The sequence below is a fragment of the Aedes aegypti genome, chromosome 3, assembly GCF_002204515.2.
Source record: "Aedes aegypti strain LVP_AGWG chromosome 3, AaegL5.0 Primary Assembly, whole genome shotgun sequence".
Taxonomy (NCBI): domain Eukaryota; kingdom Metazoa; phylum Arthropoda; class Insecta; order Diptera; family Culicidae; genus Aedes; species Aedes aegypti.
Genome location: NC_035109.1, coordinates 198,521,391 through 198,540,040, shown reverse-complemented (window position 1 = coordinate 198,540,040; position 18,650 = coordinate 198,521,391). Strand labels below are relative to the sequence as shown.

The 18,650-nt window shown below is 35.0% G+C and overlaps 1 protein-coding gene across 7 annotated transcripts in view; it reads right to left on the bottom strand.

Annotated features, from left to right (window-relative positions):
- Positions 1 to 18,650, bottom strand: part of LOC5574561 (calcineurin-binding protein cabin-1) — a 254,046-nt gene that overhangs the window by 126,559 nt on the left and 108,837 nt on the right. For all 7 annotated transcript variants that reach the window (XM_021853550.1, XM_021853551.1, XM_021853552.1 and 4 more), the window contains one exon: positions 4,741 to 5,037. In XM_021853550.1, coding sequence (XP_021709242.1) covers positions 4,741 to 5,037 — 297 coding nt within the window. The remainder of the gene's footprint in view (positions 1 to 4,740; positions 5,038 to 18,650) is intronic.

Here is an 18,650-nt window from a genome sequence, read left to right as displayed (position 1 = left end):
GTATTTCTGTAGTTAATAAGAAATAGATTTATTTGGTCTTCCATTTGTAGGTTCATTACTTCTTTGTCTAACAGGAACTTTTTAAGCACTTCTTTTACTAGTTTTACGGACCTTTCTGCTTGTCCATTGCTTGCCGGATGATATGGTGGGCTTTTCATAACTTTAATTCCCTGTTTCTCCAAAAAGGATACAAATGCATGAGAATTAAATGGAGGCCCTCCATCAGTAACTACTACGTCTGGTAGACCAAAGCGGACGAACAGAGCAACAGACTTACGAATCACTCTCTCAGCGTCTGTACCGTATTTCATCCACTCCAACTCTATCCACTTTGAAAAACTATCAACAATGATCAGAAATACTTTTTGATTAAGGTAAAAAAAATCTGCGTGGATGCGACAAAACGGTCGATTGGTAGGAATCCATTTAGTTTCTACTTTTTCCTTGGGAGTTATCATCATTCTGTTACACGGATCACAATTACGTATATCAGATTCAATGTCTGCGTTGATGTTAAACCAGTACACTGACCTTCGTGCCAATTGTTTCATTTTTACAATCCCACTGTGGTTACAGTGTAGCAATTTCAGAATTCCCTTTTGCATGGATGTTGGAATAACTACCCTATCTTGATATATTAGGCATCCGTTAATAACTTCCAGGTCATGCTGGTTTGAAAATATGTTTAATAATTCTTTATCAATTCTCTCAGGCCATCCATGTTGATAATAAGATATTACTTTTTGCAAAAAACAATTCTGCTTCGTTTCTGTTGCTACTAATGAGAAATCAACAGGAAATTCTTGACTAAAATTTATATTTTTAACGAATTCTTGATCGTTTTCTTTGGGCACCATCTGTTCCAGTGGGAAGCGAGAACAGAAGTCAGCGTTGCCCATTTGTCCTGACGGTCGATAAGCAATCTCAAAATCGTATATTGACATTTCCAAGACGTATCTTTGCAGTCTAGTTACGTATAACGTATTTCTTCCAGGTTTTCCAAAAATTGACACAAGTGGCTTATGATCCGTGTACACTGTGAATGTTTTCCCATAAAGATACTTATGGAACTTCTTCACGCAGCATACTAAAGCCAATGCCTCCAAATGTAAAATGGGATAGGAACGTTGTGCCTTGTTCAAAGAAAATGAAGTGAAGCTAATTGGTTTTTCAATGCCATTTTCAACATGTGCTATAACTTCACCGAGACCATATCCAGACGCATCTGTCACTACAATTATAGGTTTATTCGGGTCATAAAACTCTAATATATTTGCATCTAATAGTTGTCGCTTGCTGTTTTGGAATGCTTGCTCGCATTTGTTGTCCCACATGAAACTCACATCTTTTTTCAACAAATTGTACAAACAGTGTAGCCTGGGCGACAACTTAGGAATAAATCTTCCATAATAATTGATAAGGCCCAAAAACGATTTCAATTCATTAACATTTTTGGGCACTGGAGCTTTGCTAATTGTATTATTTTTTTCTGGACAAGGCAGCAAACCATTTTCTGTGATAACATGGCCTAAATATGGCAAATTTGATACAAAGAGCTTACACTTGCTCCAATTTACTTTAATGTTAGCTTTTGAAAGTCTGTCAAGTACCGTATGGAGTTTCTCGCAACAATCCGCAAAATCAGTTCCCGCTATGAGAACGTCATCCAAATATACTGATACATATTTTAAACCCTCAAGTACTTGCTCCATAACCTGCTGGAAAATGGCTGCGCTTGACGTAGCTCCCTGTGGTAATCTATTATATCTGAACAATCCTTTGATTGTATTTATGACGACAAATTTTCTAGACTTTTCAGACAAAGAGAGTTGAGTGTAGGCCCCTTCTAGGTCCAAAGAACAAAAAACTTTGCACCCTGACAATTTAGCAAAAATATCTTGCGCAATAGGAATAGGATATGAGTTAGGTATAATAAGTTTATTAATAGAAACTTTGCAGTCTATTACTAATCTTATTTGCTTATCCTTTTTGATGACCACGACCACAGGTGAGGCCCATTCGCTGGTCTTAATAGGAGTTATGACGTTTTGTTGTTCTAACATTTCCAAATGCTCGACCACCTTATCCTGCAGTCTGTACGGTACCTCATAAGCTCTTTTTAAAATAGGCGAGTCTTCTTTAAGCACCAAGTCTGCTTCATAGCCTACAATTGGTGACGAAAAATCTTTATGGAAAACGCTAGAAAACTTTTGTTTTACAGCAACAATAGCAGCTTCCTTTTGTCGTTCTTCGTTGATGTTCCTAACAAATAAGGAGTTTGAAAAGGCATTTCTCCACTGAGGGAAAAATTCATCCAACCAATCACGCCCTAATAATGGCAGAAAATCATTATTGCTGTCCAAAATAATCAAATCTAAATGTTTAATCGAACCATTTAAAACCACTTCAACGTGAACTTTACCTTTTATGGTTAAATTTGCGCCATTCACTACTACCAACTTTTTGCTAAATTTTTCAACTGGCATGTCGAAAATCCTATTGTATAATTGTTTTCCCATTATCGTAACTGAGGACCCACAATCTATCTCCATTTTTACCTTTTTGCCTTCAACTAGTACATTCGTTAAACATTATTAGTGTTACTGTTAACCATCATGCAAAATAGTTCACCTGATTCATCCTCCGAAGAATCCTCCAAATTCGTCTTGAATCGGTCGAACAAATCCTCAAGATTATTCTCCGGTTCTTTTGCATCAGCGAATTTCACTGCTGGTTTGCGCTGGTCGTTGATATACTTGAAGCATTTTTTCACCATGTGTCCTCGTTTTCCACAGTAGTAACAAACCAACTCGGTTCTATGTCTATCAGCATAGTTTCTATATCTTGATCCACTCCTACTTCTGCTTCTGTACTCTCCAGACGCCCTATTGTAAGAGCGACCACCATTCCAGTTTCGATCTCTGCCCCGGCTTCTTTGGAAACGATCATCAAAATGCTCATCTTCATTGTTTTTAGGCTTAGCTGGAACATGCTCAAGGCGTGCACGCACCGATCCTACGCCATTTGTTTGAACCTTGTTCGAAATCATTTTGGCGCGCTCCCCAGCTAATTCCCAGTTTACAATCATACGCTCGGCCGTTGCCAAAGTTAATTTCTCTTCACCTAATAATTTCTGCTGCAATGCTTCATCATAAACACCCATAACTAGTTTATCACGGATAGCTATATCCTTAAATTCCCCAAAGTCACAAAACTCTGCTTGTAACTTCACTTCCAATACAAAATTCTCAGCAGTTTCAAATTGTGTTTGAGATCTATTATAAAATTTATATCTCTGAATCAAATCCGGCTCTTTTTTATCAAATCTTTCTTGCAATTTTTTTATTATATCGGTATAATTCAAAGTCGAAATATTCGTCGCCGGGTAAAGCAATTTTAGCTCTTCAAAAACAGCGGGCCCACTTAAGGTAATGAACAATGATTTTTGCGATTCTTCTGGTACTTTGTTATATTCGAAAATAAATTTAAGTCTCTCAGCATAGTTGCTGAAAGACGTGCCACGCACATAGTGCTCAATAGAACCAACAATGTTTCCACTCATCTCCTTAGAAAATCAAAACAAACGCAGAGAGAGAAAAAAAAACTCAGCTAGTTGATACACAATCAGAGCAAATTATAGGGTATATGGTATATAAGAATCACTCACCAAAGAGGAAACTCACGTCTCACCACCTTGAAGCGCCAAACTCGATCTCACAGCTCACACACCTGCTCGCTGTACCACCACTATAATCCAGTAATGGATCTCCTATACACTGGGATCCAATCTGCTTCTAATGACCTTATCCACCAATCTTTGGCTTAGCGATTACTTTTAATGGCTTCGTTTTCACACTTTCCACTGCCAGGTCTGGCGTTGAAATATTCACTAGGGAACCAGGGTAAAATCACTTTTCTCCCGTTGGAGTCAGCCCTCTGAAGATCCTTTTTTTTTATCTAGAAAACAAAATGTCACCAGCGTGACTCACTTAGAACCCAGCAACGCTTTTTGTTACCTTTGTAACGGAATGACCGAGATGACCTCTAGAATTTAATTTGTGCCTTTGCAACTCTAATTTCTTTTCTTTCCCTTTCAATTTATTTCTAAAACACTTTTCTTTTCTTTTAATCACCTTTGTTGCGACAACCTTTGTTGCTCACCATACAATATCTTCTTTAGAGCCACTATCTTTCTTCTAATAGTTTTCACTATAACACTTCACACGCGATTCTCCTTTTTCCTCGTAGTCACTTTTAGTATTTGAGGTCAGAGACCTTATTAGAGTTTTCTTACGGTTTAACAGTAAAACAGCCTTTCACTTTGGATGCAAGTAATCAACTAACTCGACTGAACGTCGAGAGCGGTATTTATTCAGAGTTTGTATATAACAAATATGTGTTCATAGCACACCACTTTATTCTCATGTGTTTGTATCATAAATAGATAAAAGGGTTATACTTCTATCTGGTCATTTCATGGACTCCACACTTTCGAGAAGACCAGCAAAACAGATAGGGGCTATTTCGAAGACGAAGAAGAACAACCATTCAAAGAAGTCTCTTCGCGCAACTCTCTGTATATAGACTCTGAAAAAATGGTACGAGCATAGGCTATAGGTGAATGCAGCAATGAACAAATTCAGTGAATATAAATATTAATAAGATTCGAAAATCAATAACTGTAAGTAATGGTAAGGAATGATATTGAAATCCTATTGAAAAATTAACTACAATACTTACCAAATAACGTTCCAAATGCCAAAAACTCTCCAATAAAATTTCAATTTGTGTCGAAATGCTTAATAAATCTCCTTTTCCGAATTGAATATCTGAAGAGTGGATTAAACTGTCTTCCAGAATGTTAACAATTTTATCGTAGCTTGATGTGTAATACAAATCCTTTACACTGTTTAAATCAATCTGCCGTTTAATCGAAACTATCATCTTCTGGATTTTTGTTTTGTTGTAGAAATTATTGAATTGCTGATTTGGCAAATGGACTTCAAAATCTGGCTGATCATCGACAAGTGAGGTGATCTAAAATACAAAAACAGACAATGTAACATTTATAATTTGTAATTACAGAACATAAAAATAGGCACATTATTATTTATACAAAGCCGATGATACAAATTTGATTAAGACTGCGTTTTTTACGCGGGACGACCGACATTAAAAAAAAACCTTAAGGCCACAAATTTCATAACGTTGAAGGGGGAGTGTGTGGGTGTTGTTACGGCTCATACAAAATTTATAAAATATTCATACAAAAAACGTTACGAGGGGGTGGGTGGGTGTCAAAAATGACAATTTTTGGCGTTATGAAATTTGTGAATAATCCTTTAGTGAGCAGTTCTGGCTGAAACCAGGCCGCCATCGGCACCCATCGTTAGGATTCCAGTTTTATGTCACTGATCGCTAGTATATGCTAAAACTTCAGGGTGGTCCTTGCGGTTTTCTCAAATTAGTAGACCCGCCAGCTTAGCGTACGCCAGCTTAGCGTTGGGAGAATTTGACCAGAACATCGATGTTACTGAATCGATTCAAATTCGATACGTCGAATCGATTCACCGATTTAATCGAATCATTCGAATCGATGTTTCTGAATCGATTCGATTTTCAAGCTCATATGAAAAATTAACAAAATATGCTCTACAAATAAGACCAAATTATTTTGCATACGATTTTTAAAATTCCTTAAAATGCATAACGTTTGAATTTGAACATTATGTATCAAACACTTCAAGGCGGATGCAAAACTAGGCTTATGCGTCATCAACTCGTTAAAAAATCATATAAATTTCTACCATACGAATCGAAACAAAAAACCAATGAAGAAAATCGATTCACTCAATTTTGAGTGCTCCATACATCGATTCAAAAAATCGATTAATCGGATCGAAAAAATCGATTTTCGGAACATCGATTCAAAATCGCCCATCGCTACGCCAGCTAGCTATATAGTTTGCGAAAGCCCATTTTTGATAAATCGTACGTGTTTCTTCGCGTGATATGTTTCATATTTCCCTTGGAACACATAGCAAACCTAGTGGCATCGTATAGAGAAAGGATATAGCTCTCTTTTGAAGTTAAACAAAAAATGGCGGCCGTTTTAAATTTGGCCACCATCTTGAATTTTGTTAGAAAAATCGAATTTTTACAATTAGCGCACCGCTCTACTGCCCCTACTCGCAATACAGTCCCATAATGAAAATCATCATGTCGAGAAAAAGGCATCTGAACATGATTGCATTTTTAGTCTTTTTGTCGCTGGGGAGTTAATATTGGTTGCCGAAAACGTATTCGAACCAATAGAAAATAATAGTTAACAACTAAAATAAATTAAATCTTTTATCTTGAAGTTATTGAATTGGTGGTGTCAGTGATATTTAACATGGTACTCACGGTGTACTAAAATTAAGAAGGTGATATATTCCGAAAACTGACAGCTTCTTGACGACGTCATTCCTATCCACCTCGAACAAATTTTCGAAAAAAATGATCTAGTGGTCCGGAAGGTATATGGTACGATAGGAGTGACGTCACATGTTTACAATGAAACTTGATATTTACATCAGTAAAGAGACTGCCTTGTTAATTTTTATGCCGTGAACATGGTACTGATTAAATGAAGATTTTATTCAACCGTTGCTGCCGCACTAAACGGACTGTTTGCTAAATCTACTCATTGCACGTGGGCTTTGAATTTGCAAAATGTCAAGGTCGTAAAACAAGCAAGTTTTGGTCAGCTCAATGATGATGAAGGAGTTCCTGAATAATGTTGCCGTGTGTTGCTTAGATGAGCAAGATTAGGTGCTGCAAACAATCCGTTTAGTCATGGAAATTCTACCGACAATTCAAAATTCTGCGGTGTCCAAAAAACAGCCACTACATATCGTTAGATGATGATCCTGCCAGCGAGTAAGTTGGTTATAGATTAGAAGGCAATAGATATTTAGCGGTAGCATTGACTTACAGAAAATACATATTTAATTCATTTTGTTATAGTTGATTGAGGCGAATGAACTGGTCAATCAAGTTTATAGCCTCATAAATAAATACAAGAAAAAATATAGTTAATGCTTGCAAGCACAAATTTATTGTAATTTCACCCTTTCAGGGAAGTGAAAAAGGCATTAAAAGTCATAAGAATAAGCAATTTTGTTATATAGAAATCATTTCTACCACCGTTAGTGTACTTTTTCTCCTTTTGTAGGATTGAAAATCACAGTGCAAGAGTTTAGAAATCCTTACGGGAGTAGATTTGTTTCAATATTTTTGTAATGAATTAATGGGACTGTTATGCGGGTACTTTCCATATGGGACACACCTGGTTTGTTATTTTTTTCGCATTTTATCCATACAAAAACAAAATTTCAAGATTGTTTTCGAAAAGAACACTAAAAATTAACGCTATTCATGAAGCTAACTCAGAAGTGGTGAAAATTCAAATGGGACTGTTATGCGAGTATGGGCAGTCTACAATGCTTCCAAGGGCCTAAATTCGTGATCGAAAATGTGTTGCACCCAAAAAGTGGGTTTTAGAGGTATGGTTTCCTCAGATAAGTTGTTCGGGATGTAGAAGCCCTTCTTAAGAAAGTATTATTTTTGTGATGAATCCACCTAGCAGTGAGATAGATTTTCACTTTTTTTGCAAAAGTGAAGATACACCAATGGTGTCTTCGGCAAAATTGTTACGATGTGAGAGTGAACCGAGAGTGATTAACGTAACAACAAATATACTTTATTAATGGTAAATTAACAAACAATAAACGTATTAAAAATGTGCGACCGGCGTGTACTGCTACGATTGACTAGATGACAAGCACCACCCAGCATCCGGTTGGATGACACCTGTCGGGCTCGCTGTCGGGTGACAGCCGTGATCGAAGGCGTATAGGGTGGTACCCCAACAAAAATTGTAGATAATTTCACCACTTGAATATTTGCTGAACACACTTTAGCTCTATCTATTGAATTTGAGGAGACACGGGTCATTTTTTGTGAACGACCCCTCAAAACTTGTTTTTTGGTTATATCTATTTCTGGGTATTTTTGAGATTTTTCTTATGTTCTACAAAGTTGTTTGAATCGATAAAATACGCATTTCTTTAGAAGACATCAAAAATGTATCTCTTATATTTTCGGAGTTATAAGATATTTTATGCAGAAAAACCGACTATTTCACATTCCTCTAACATTTACAGGGGCAAATTGGGGCAACATGTGTAGTTTGCATATGAAAGAGTAACTCAACAGCTATCAAATCCGTGGTAACTAACACGTGGCACTTTTTTTCCATGGCTGAGTGCTAAAATTCAGGTCTTCTAGGAAATTATATATTCGATTATGACTGCAAAACGCAATTTCTTAAATATTTTTGGATATTATTAAGGTGAAACAGCTTGAAATCCAAAGTATATATTGCATTAAAACTTTGAAGACACAAATCCTGTATCGGGCCACAGTGATTTTTATTTTAGTTTTGTCCACTAGAAAGCATAAATTAAGAATATTGAGCTTGTTCAGTTAATGGCTTTTAAAACACGGATAGTGACATGACATAAGTCGGCCATTGAGATGGTCATCTTTAGATTCCGATATGTTTCACTTTGAGCCAAGCTTTGAACACAGTGGATAATGTAAGTAATCAATTCAGCTAAGACTACAAATAGGATGCTATGAACACTTATGTAATAATAATAAGGTACCGCGGGGCAAGTGGGTAAATGGGGTATGTGAAAATAATTGGTATATTTTTTTCTGAATAAGTGAATTAACGGTTTAAACTAATGCGTAAACCTTTGAGGCCATTGAGAACATTACGATAGGTAAGAGATTTCTGAGATTTTTCAGCCATTATTGCTATTATTATTAACCTGTCAACTATCACTCCGTAACAAGTTGGTGGCGCGCAATATTATTTCAATATTTGCAGCCGAAAAAGCTGCGGATAATAATTTTCTGTACCACTTCTAAGTTGTCCCCTCTGACAGTTTTAAACTGCAATAAAATAAGTTTTACAATTATTTCGATATAAACCTAAAAATGACTAAATTGAAACACCGTCAATTTTCTAATCACATGGGGCAAGTGAAAAGTTTCTCATTAGAGATTGAATTTGTTTTTTTTTAAATTGATGTTTAGTGTCAAAAACCAACATTTTTCGCATGGATATATTCTAGCAATATTAACAACTTTCTACTGAAGTCGTCCGACATTATTTTCATTTGATAAAATAATTCTTTATATTGAAAGACCTCGTGAGCGGTTGTTGGATCACTAGGTATTTGTGTGTGTTCCAATAACCGCTCATGCAAAAAATTAAACAAAATTTTAAAGAAATTTCGATTTTAGTATAAGGTACCGCGGGGCAAGTGGGTAAATGGGGTAAGTGAAAATAATATGTATATTTTACTCAATATGTGAATTAACGTTTTAAAATCATGCGTAAACCATTAAGGCCATACGGAGCATTACGGTATGTAAGAGATTCCTGAGATTTTCAGCCATTATTTCATAATAGAGCGAAAAATTGTTAACCTGTCAAATAGTACTCCGTAACAAGTTGGCGGCGTGCAATCTTATTTCAATATTTTCAGTGAAAAAAAGTTGCGGACAATAATTTTCTGTACCACTTCTAAGTTGCCCCCTATGACAGTTTCAAACTGCAATAAAAACAATTTTAGAATTAATTCGACGTAGACCTAAAAATAACTAAATTGAAACACCGTCAATTTTCTTATCAGGTGGGGCAAGTGAAAAGTTTATCATTAGAGATTGAATTTGTGTTTTCTCTTCAAGTAGCTATGAGTTAATTTTCTTATCAGGTGGGGGCAAGTGAAAAGTTTATCATTAGAGATTGAATTTGTGTTTTCTCTTCAAGTAGCTATGAGTCAATTTTCTTATCAGGTGGGGCAAGTGAAAAGTTTATCATTAGAGATTGAATTTGTGTTTTCTCTTTAAGTAGCTATGAGTAAACATGGTTCGCAATTATCATAGAAAAACACAACGTGCTGATAATTCAAGAAACACTATAAGGTACCGTGGGGTAAGTGGACACAGAAAAATCAATAGTCAACTTCATTGTTATGTACAACTAACGTTAAAAATGTAATTCAAACTTTTTTCTGTGCATGACAAATGAGGGACCATTATACTTCAAATTGTCAATTATTTTGATTTTTCTGATTGTTATCTATTGAGCATGAGGGACTTGAAAATTTGCGCCAAATGATCCACTTGCCCCACCATGGTGGGGTAAGTGGATCATCTATAAAAAAAACTCTATTCTCAAAACAAATGTGATGTAATCATGTATAGTATGAATAATATTACTGTCATTCTTGTTATACGTGCTATGTGACATATTTTGATAGCTTTAAAAAAAAAATCTTTATTTTATCAAAATATTATGAACAATATTTGTACATTAGTTTACACTTATTCGAACAAAAACAAACACTGTAACTAGAATATTTTGGAGAAAATTCATCCATTTTATACACCTGAGTTATACAAAAGAATTGAGGATTATTCCTAACGATGTTTTCGAAAGACACTCGTAGTTTAATAATATTATTTACATTTACTTTTGTTTAACATTTCTGAAATCTTGTTATTCTATTTATGGAAATATTTATATTATCTGTCTAAAACAATCGATATGGTCAAAAAACGTACAATAATATGCTTTCAGGTGGAGAATTTGTATATTTTGCTCTTTTGCATTTCAGCTTAGAAAAACCATAAAAAAATTGTTTGAATTTTTCAATTTTATTTTTTTTGTACTAGAAAGACTGTACAACACTTTTAGGTGGATTAATTGAAATTTTCTCAGGTCAATTTGGCAAATTCAAGCTAGGAATGAAAAATGTAAAAGGAAAACAACACTTGATGACACTAAAGCTTATTTAAATCCGCGTAAGTAGTCTGCCAATATTTGATAACAATAGTTGATCCACTTACCCCATCCCATAAAAAAGTGCGGGTAAGTGTACCATGACCAATATATCTGTATTTATTTACAAAAATTACATTTTTTTCATTGTGATTCATACAATCCGAACTTAAATGTTCACCATGTGTTGAAAAAACTAATAGTATTCGTTTTTAGGCAGAGATACAATGGATTTTTTATCGACATAAAACAACTTTAAAATGAATTGATTTTTGCAGTCAACAAGTTTGCTTGTGTTAGTGCACGTGTAGTATCAGTTTTGCAGTAGTATCAGTGTGTACGTGAGAATATAACTTAAAATGAAGCAAAGGTGTGAAAACATTTGGAATATTAAAGTATTTATTCTTATTACGGACGAATGATCCACTTACCCCACTGCTACACTTCCCCCACGGTACCTTACTCAAAGCGTTAAAAGCTATTAGAAATCATGGAACTTCTCTAAAAGAGGTTGCCAAACATTACGATATTAATATGTCTACTTCGGGCAGCCGATTAAAAGGAAGACATTGACTGAAAAGTTGCAATATTAGAGAACGCACGGAAATTTCGTGGAATGTTCAAACATAAAAATGGGGTAGGTCTATCCACATAAAAAAGACCCTAAATACGTTATTGAAGGATTCCGTTTGATTTCTCCCGAAGAGTTATCCGACGTCATATCCGATTTTCTTAAAAACAAATAACGAGCGGTGAAAATTCTACAGAGCAGAAATGTAATTGCTGTCCTATAATGTAAGAACTAACATTGGAAATGTTGCAGTTATAATGTTGTCGAATCATTTCAATAAACATAACTGAACAGAAGAAAATTCAAGTGAAAAGAATAAAATTTTCTTTGTTTACATGTTACTTATGTTATTTTTCCTTGGGACGCCTTAACAAAAGTTAAAGCTAATAGAAATCGTGAATATAACTGTTTATTTTTTAATTTATTGTTCAAAAGGATAAACTTTTCACTTGCCCCACTTTTGGGGCAAGTGAAAAGTAAGGAGACATTTTTCAATAACTTTTTCTGTATTTTTTTCTTTAATTTTTCATAAAAATCAATTTTAGCATACTGCTAATATTTGGTGGAAGTCAAGCTAAAAAATATACACGACCTCATTTGTTTCAATTTTGAATCTCTAGAGTTTGGAGAATCTCAACTATGCGAATTCCATTACCCACTTGCCCCACGGTACCTTACAGCTTTCTTTATTGCAGTAGTAGCTATGGTTTGTCCATAAAAACCATCAGCATAAATAACGAAATTCGAAATAGGGCATTTTTTAGTAAGTTCGTCACGAAATCTGTTTACCTTGAGCGGAAATAGGAACACTTAGATGAAGTAGCAAACGCAATTAAATATTTGTTCGGTCACGCCGAAACGACATCTCCCATTCACTGAATGCTAGGCGCACTCAGCTACGATAGCAGCGCAGCAGTGTGTTCAATTTCTCTGTTTCTCCCCCAGCTAGCAGCAAGCAGCCCAATTGCTTTGATGCTCTTGCGTTGGGCTGCGTGATGCTAGCTGTCGGCGCATAATATCTTTGTAATGTAATTCGCACCTCCGTACTACCTCGCATGTATAAAAGAGGCACCGTTTCGTTTGTAATGTTAGTTGTAAGTTGTATTCGTTACAAGTAGTATCCCCCACCGAGCAGGAGCACTGCCTCTCGGTGGTGGGCAATAAATCAGTTGAAGAGTAGTCAAGAGTTCATCATTCGTCTGCCCCTTCGGGACCATAAAATAACACAACGTAGGGCCTGGTCAACCCTGGACGAAACAATATTTTTTTATTAAAGTTTTTCAAATTATTTTTATTTTGTCGCTCCATACTTGGAGCTACATTGTGACATAAAAATAGTATTGATCGACTCAATAGTTATTTTATAATAAACATTTGAACACATAACTTCCCTTAAATGAGCGGAATCTGATGCACTGATGGTATACAAGGTTTGCAATTATCATAGAACAACAGAACGTGCTGATAATTCAAGAAACACTATACTCAAAGCGATAAAATCTATTATCATAGCCAAATCATGGAACGTCTCTAAAAATAAGGTTGCCAAATATTACGATATTATTATGTTAACTTCGGACAGCCAATTAAAAGGAAGACATTGATTGAAAAGTTCCAATATAAGAAAACTTATGGAAATCTCGTAGAATGTCTATGTAAAGCTAGTTCAAAACATAAAAAATTTGGGTATAGGTGTATCCACATAAAAACGTTTCTAAATATGTACTTTATTGAAGGATCCCTTTTGATTTCTCCCGAAGAGTAACCTGACGGCATATCCGATTTTCTTAACAAATAACGAGCGGTGTGAATTCTACAACAGAGCAGATATGCTATTGCTGTCCCATAATGTAATAACTAACATTGGAAATGTTGCTGTTATAATGTTGTCGAATCATTTCAACAAACATAACTGAACAGAGGAAAATTCAAGTAATAAGAATAAAATTTTCTTTGTTTACATGTTACTTATGTTATTGTTCATTAGGACGGCTTAACAAATGTTAAAGGTAATAGAAATCGTAAATATAATATAATATATAGTTTTTTTTTAATTTATTGTTCAAAACGATAAACCCACAAGTGGGACAAGTGAAAAATAAAGAGACGTTTTTCCAAAAGAAAAAATCTGTTTTTTCTTCAATTCTACATAAAAATAAATTTCAGCATACTGCTTATATTTGGTTAGAGTCAAGCTGAAAAATATACACAACCTCATTTGTTTTAATTTAAGGTCTCTAGGATTTGAAGAATCCCAACTATGCGAAATCCATTACCCACTTGCCCCACGGTAGTGTAATAAAGAAAAAGATAGTCTTTTTATGGAGAAACAAATTGTACAGAGGGCCGAAGAAATAACCTACATAGTCAAAAATATTGAGATGTGGATAGTATATAATACAGTCGATTATCGCACAGAAATATATAATAAGGGTCTACTTTAAAATTTTCTTCTTCAAATTCACAAAAAAGTGGTATCTAAAATCTTAAAAATACACATAGCAGTGAAATATATAGCTTGTTGGTGGCAACAGAAAAGTTCATGACACGAAACACCACTTTAGTTTTACTTATATAGAATGATAGAAAGATTTATATAGATTATGTTCTCTTGTACATCCAAAAAAGCAAAATAACAAAACTAAAGAAAACATTATTTCCTTTATTATTAGGGGTACCGGGGGCAGTATGAACACCCGGGGCAGAATGGGGGTGTCCGTATCGTTGCATAAGCGAAAAATTTTGCACTTTCTATGCAAACAATATTTCAGTTGCCTGTCGAACGAGTCAAGTATCCACTAAAATTTCAGAAAAAATGTTGATTTAAAACCGAAAAATTGAGCATGATTTTATTTGGCTTCAAAATTATAACATTCACACATCACCAAATAAGGTTTCAGAGGCAAATGAATGCAAGTTTATCGATAATGTAGCTCTTGATTGAATCTTCAATTATTTATGCTATATTCAAAAATATAGTAGATTTTTTTTCTGATACTTTAAGACATTAAAAAACTTATATAAAAATTTCTTATACTGTTGGGGCAATATGGATACCGTGTGTCAAAGTAGAGCTTTCACTTCAAATAGAAAGAAATATAACTTCAAACACAAAATTATCCAAAAATATTAGGCATTTAATGAAATGATTATGATGATTGGGCCCAGATAGCCGTAGCGGTAAACGCGCAGCTATTCAGCAAGACCAAGCTGAGGGTCGTGGGTTCGAATCCCACCGGTCGAGGATCTTTTCGGGTTGGAAATTTTCTCGACTTCCCAGGGCATAGAGTATCTTCGTACCTGCCACACGATATACGCATGCAAAAATGGTCATTGGCATAGTAAGCTCTCAGTTAATAACTGTGGAAGTGCTCATAAGAACACTAAGCTGAGAAGCAGGCTCTGTCCCAGTGGGGACGTAACGCCAGAAAGAAGAAGAAGATGATGCGGAACCACAAATCGGTTGAAAAGTGTCAATTATTTAATAAAACTAACCTGGAGGCAATATTGAAAGCATCTCTACGAAAAATGTCGTAAATGGGTTTTAAACATGTTTTCAGTGTCACAGTGACCTGTCACTATGGGTTCCTGAATATGTACTTCATTTTTCGAGGTTCTGAGAATGATAGCGGGACAATTTTCCTACAAACGTTAAGGTGTCCATACCCCGGGTAGAGGTGAATAACAAAATAATGGTACAATAAGAACAAATTTTGCAATCATATCTAGTTTAACCATTATTATGTTATTAATATATGACATAAATATCTCATCAATAGCAAAACATACAATCATAGCAAAATTTGTCATTGGTATGTTATACTTGAAAGTCGTGTAATAACTAATCAATAACAAAATATACTATCATGGTAAAATTTGTTATTTGTGCAAAAATACTACAAACACATTAAATATCTAAAGAATAACAAACATCGCCATCACAGTAAAATATGTCATTATTTTAATATTTGAAAACTTTATTGAAATAATTCATGAGAACAAACCAACATCAAATTTTGCCATAACAGCTCATTTAACAATTCGTATGATATTCATTGAAGATTTAAAAAGCAAATGTTTTTTTGCAGGAAAGCTAAAAGTTTATTTTTCAATCATGCTCAATTTAGATATTAAAGTCAAAGAACTAAAATTACCATTATTTTGATTTACTCGTGAATAGCTCATTTAGTTATTATTTTGTTATCAATATTAAAATAATAACATATTTTGTTATTTACTGTTGCCCATATTTTTACTATTGTTTTGTTATTACAATGGCAAAATATGATATTATTTAGTTTTTATGCCATATAAACTTAGTTATTATTTTTGTTATTTTATCTCTTATTTCAAACAAACAATGAACAAATTTTGCTATTCAAACATTCTATTTTAATGGTAAGTTTTGTTATTCTTTTGCAATTTACCTCTACCCGGGACTGCCCCATGGGGGTGTCCACTTTGCCCCGTTAGCTTGATGGTGACTACCAAATATAAGCTTTTTTTAAACCTCTTTTTGAAAACAAAGTATTTTTTTCCAAATTATGCAGCAATTTTTAACACATGCTTAAGAACTCTAAAAAGCATACTGCACATAAAAAACAGTATAATATTCATGTCTTTACAGTCAAAATTGGCAAATTCCTTAGGGTGTCCATTAGCCTGGGACACGGTTATATAAAAAAAATAGATTCCCGCTCCAGTCCACTTTTTGGATTGCATTTAGGTCCCATAACAACTGTGCAAAATTCCAGCTTAATCGGTGAAACTATATTTTAGCGCCAGCCGTTCAAAGTTTGTATGGGATTTACTATGGGAAAACTTACTTTTTCAAAGAAAAATCACCAGAGGTCGCCCATTGATCTCTATAAAAATTCTGAATGCTGATCTCGATAGGTAGTTTTACGATGAACAACATTGTCGAAGTCCGCAAAGCGATCCGATGCTTGTGGAAGAAGTTATTAAGCATAGACTATTCGGAAATTTTGCCCATTTTTGTTATTATTGTTATTCCTTTACGTGTTAATCAACATCGCCTTTCCAATAGGTTTTCATTGAATAACTTTTTTCACAAGTGTCGGATTGTTTCGCGGTCTTCCGCAATATTCTTCTTAAGTTTTCCCATAGTAAATCCCATACAAACTTTGAAGGGCTGGCGCTAAAATATAGTTTCACCGATCGAGCTGAAATTTTGTACAGTACCTGAATGCAATCCAAAAAGTGGACAGGAGCGCGAATCTAAATTTTGTCCCACACTAGTGTCCATATTGCCCGGTGTCCACCTAATCTAAGCTGGAATGGGATGACTTTCACTTTTTAGGCGTATATATTACTAACATTATTCAATATGCTTTATACTACGTTCAGAATAGAGTCGATATTACGTATTACGGCTCTCCCTTAGAATTCATACATCTAGTTTTCACTGTAAATGAGAAGTATGGCGCTTGAAATCAAGATATCCTATCTTAGGCAATATCAGCATTAGCCGAACCGAATATATAATTCCCTAGAAAACTTGAAAATTATTCTTCTTCTTCTTGGCATTAACGGAGCCTGCTTCTCAGCTTAGTGTTCTTATAAGCACTTCCACAGTTATTAACTGAGGGCTTTCTTCGCCAACGTTGCCATTTTTGCATTCGTATATCGTGTGGCAAGTACGATGATACCCTATGCCCAGGGAAGTCAAAGAAATTTATATTACGAAAAGATCCTGGACCGACCGGAAATCGAACCAAGACACCTTCAGCATGGCTTTGCTTTGTAGCCGTGGACCTTAACCACTCGGCTAAGGAAGGCCCCTGAAAATTATTACTCAGCCATAAAAAATTGCGTATTTAGAAAGCTGCATAATTTTAATTTTCAAACATTTTACAGAACATATTTTGCAGTCAAGGAAAATAGTGCCCCCTGTAAGTAACCACGGATTCAATAGCTGTTGAGTTACTCTTCTATATTCAAGCTAAAAATGTTGCCCCAATTTACCCCTGAATATGTTATAGGAATGTGAAATAAGTCGATTTTTCTGCATAAAATATCATATAACTCTTAATATATAAGAGATATATTTTTAATGTCTTCTAAAGAAATGCGTATTTCATTAATTCAAACAACTTTAGAAAAAAGAAATATATCCTGAAAAAGATACTACAAAAAAAAACTAGTTATAAGGGGTCGTTCACAAAAAATGACCCATATCTCCTGAAATTCAATAGATAGAGCTAAAAAGTGTTCAACAAATTCTCTTATAGTGAAATTATCTACAACTTTGCCGAAGACACCATTGGTGTTTCTTCACTTTTGCAAAAAATAAAGTGAAAATCTATCTAACTGCTAGGTGGATTCATCACGAAAATAATACTTTCTTAAGCGCAGTGCGCATCGTACCTTCGTGCTGTGCGTACACGAATTCTCTCTGCTCTTGGAAGTTTTCTTAAAAACTACCTAAAGCAATAAAACAGTACTTTTCAGTGCTACAAAAAACAGCACTTTTCAGTGCTAAAATTTAAAACGATACTTTTCAGTGCTACTAAAACAGTACTTTTCAGTACTATTTTTTCTACTATTGATCCCTTTACGATCCTTGTTTGGACCCGTGCCTTCGATTTTTCGTTGGACCCGTTGGCGAAAGCAAGCGGTGGTAATCCTTCTTGGACACCGTCTTGGGAAAAAAACCTCTCGAAGGTCACGTCTTCTTTCGTTTATTCACTAAACATGGTTGCAACAACAAACAAAAGGAAGAGTGAATCTCTGAATTCACAACTTCCTTCCAAAAAAAGTTAAAAGATTTAAAACTGTTACTAAACGTGGCAAGAATGGAAGAAAGGACGTTTCCCCGGAATGCTAACTTTCTTCCAAGGGTGAAATTGTATCGAAATGAGCAATCAGTTCGATGCTCTAGACAAATTTTCCGAACACCAAATCGAAGCAGCCTCTAGCCCAGGCTCTGATTCAAGTGAGGAAGCAAAGAGTGCCGCCTATCGTGGTCAGTTGTTCCGAATTTAGGGGATTTAGGCAAGAGATCTTGAACTTCATTAGGGGAATCAAGGTTTCCTTCCAAATCGCAAAGAAAGGAGACTGTCGCGTTTTGCCGGAAACTCTTAAAGATCGCGAACTTATTCTCAAACATCTTGAAGAGAAGAAGCACAATTTTTTACTTATGACGACAAAACTGAACGT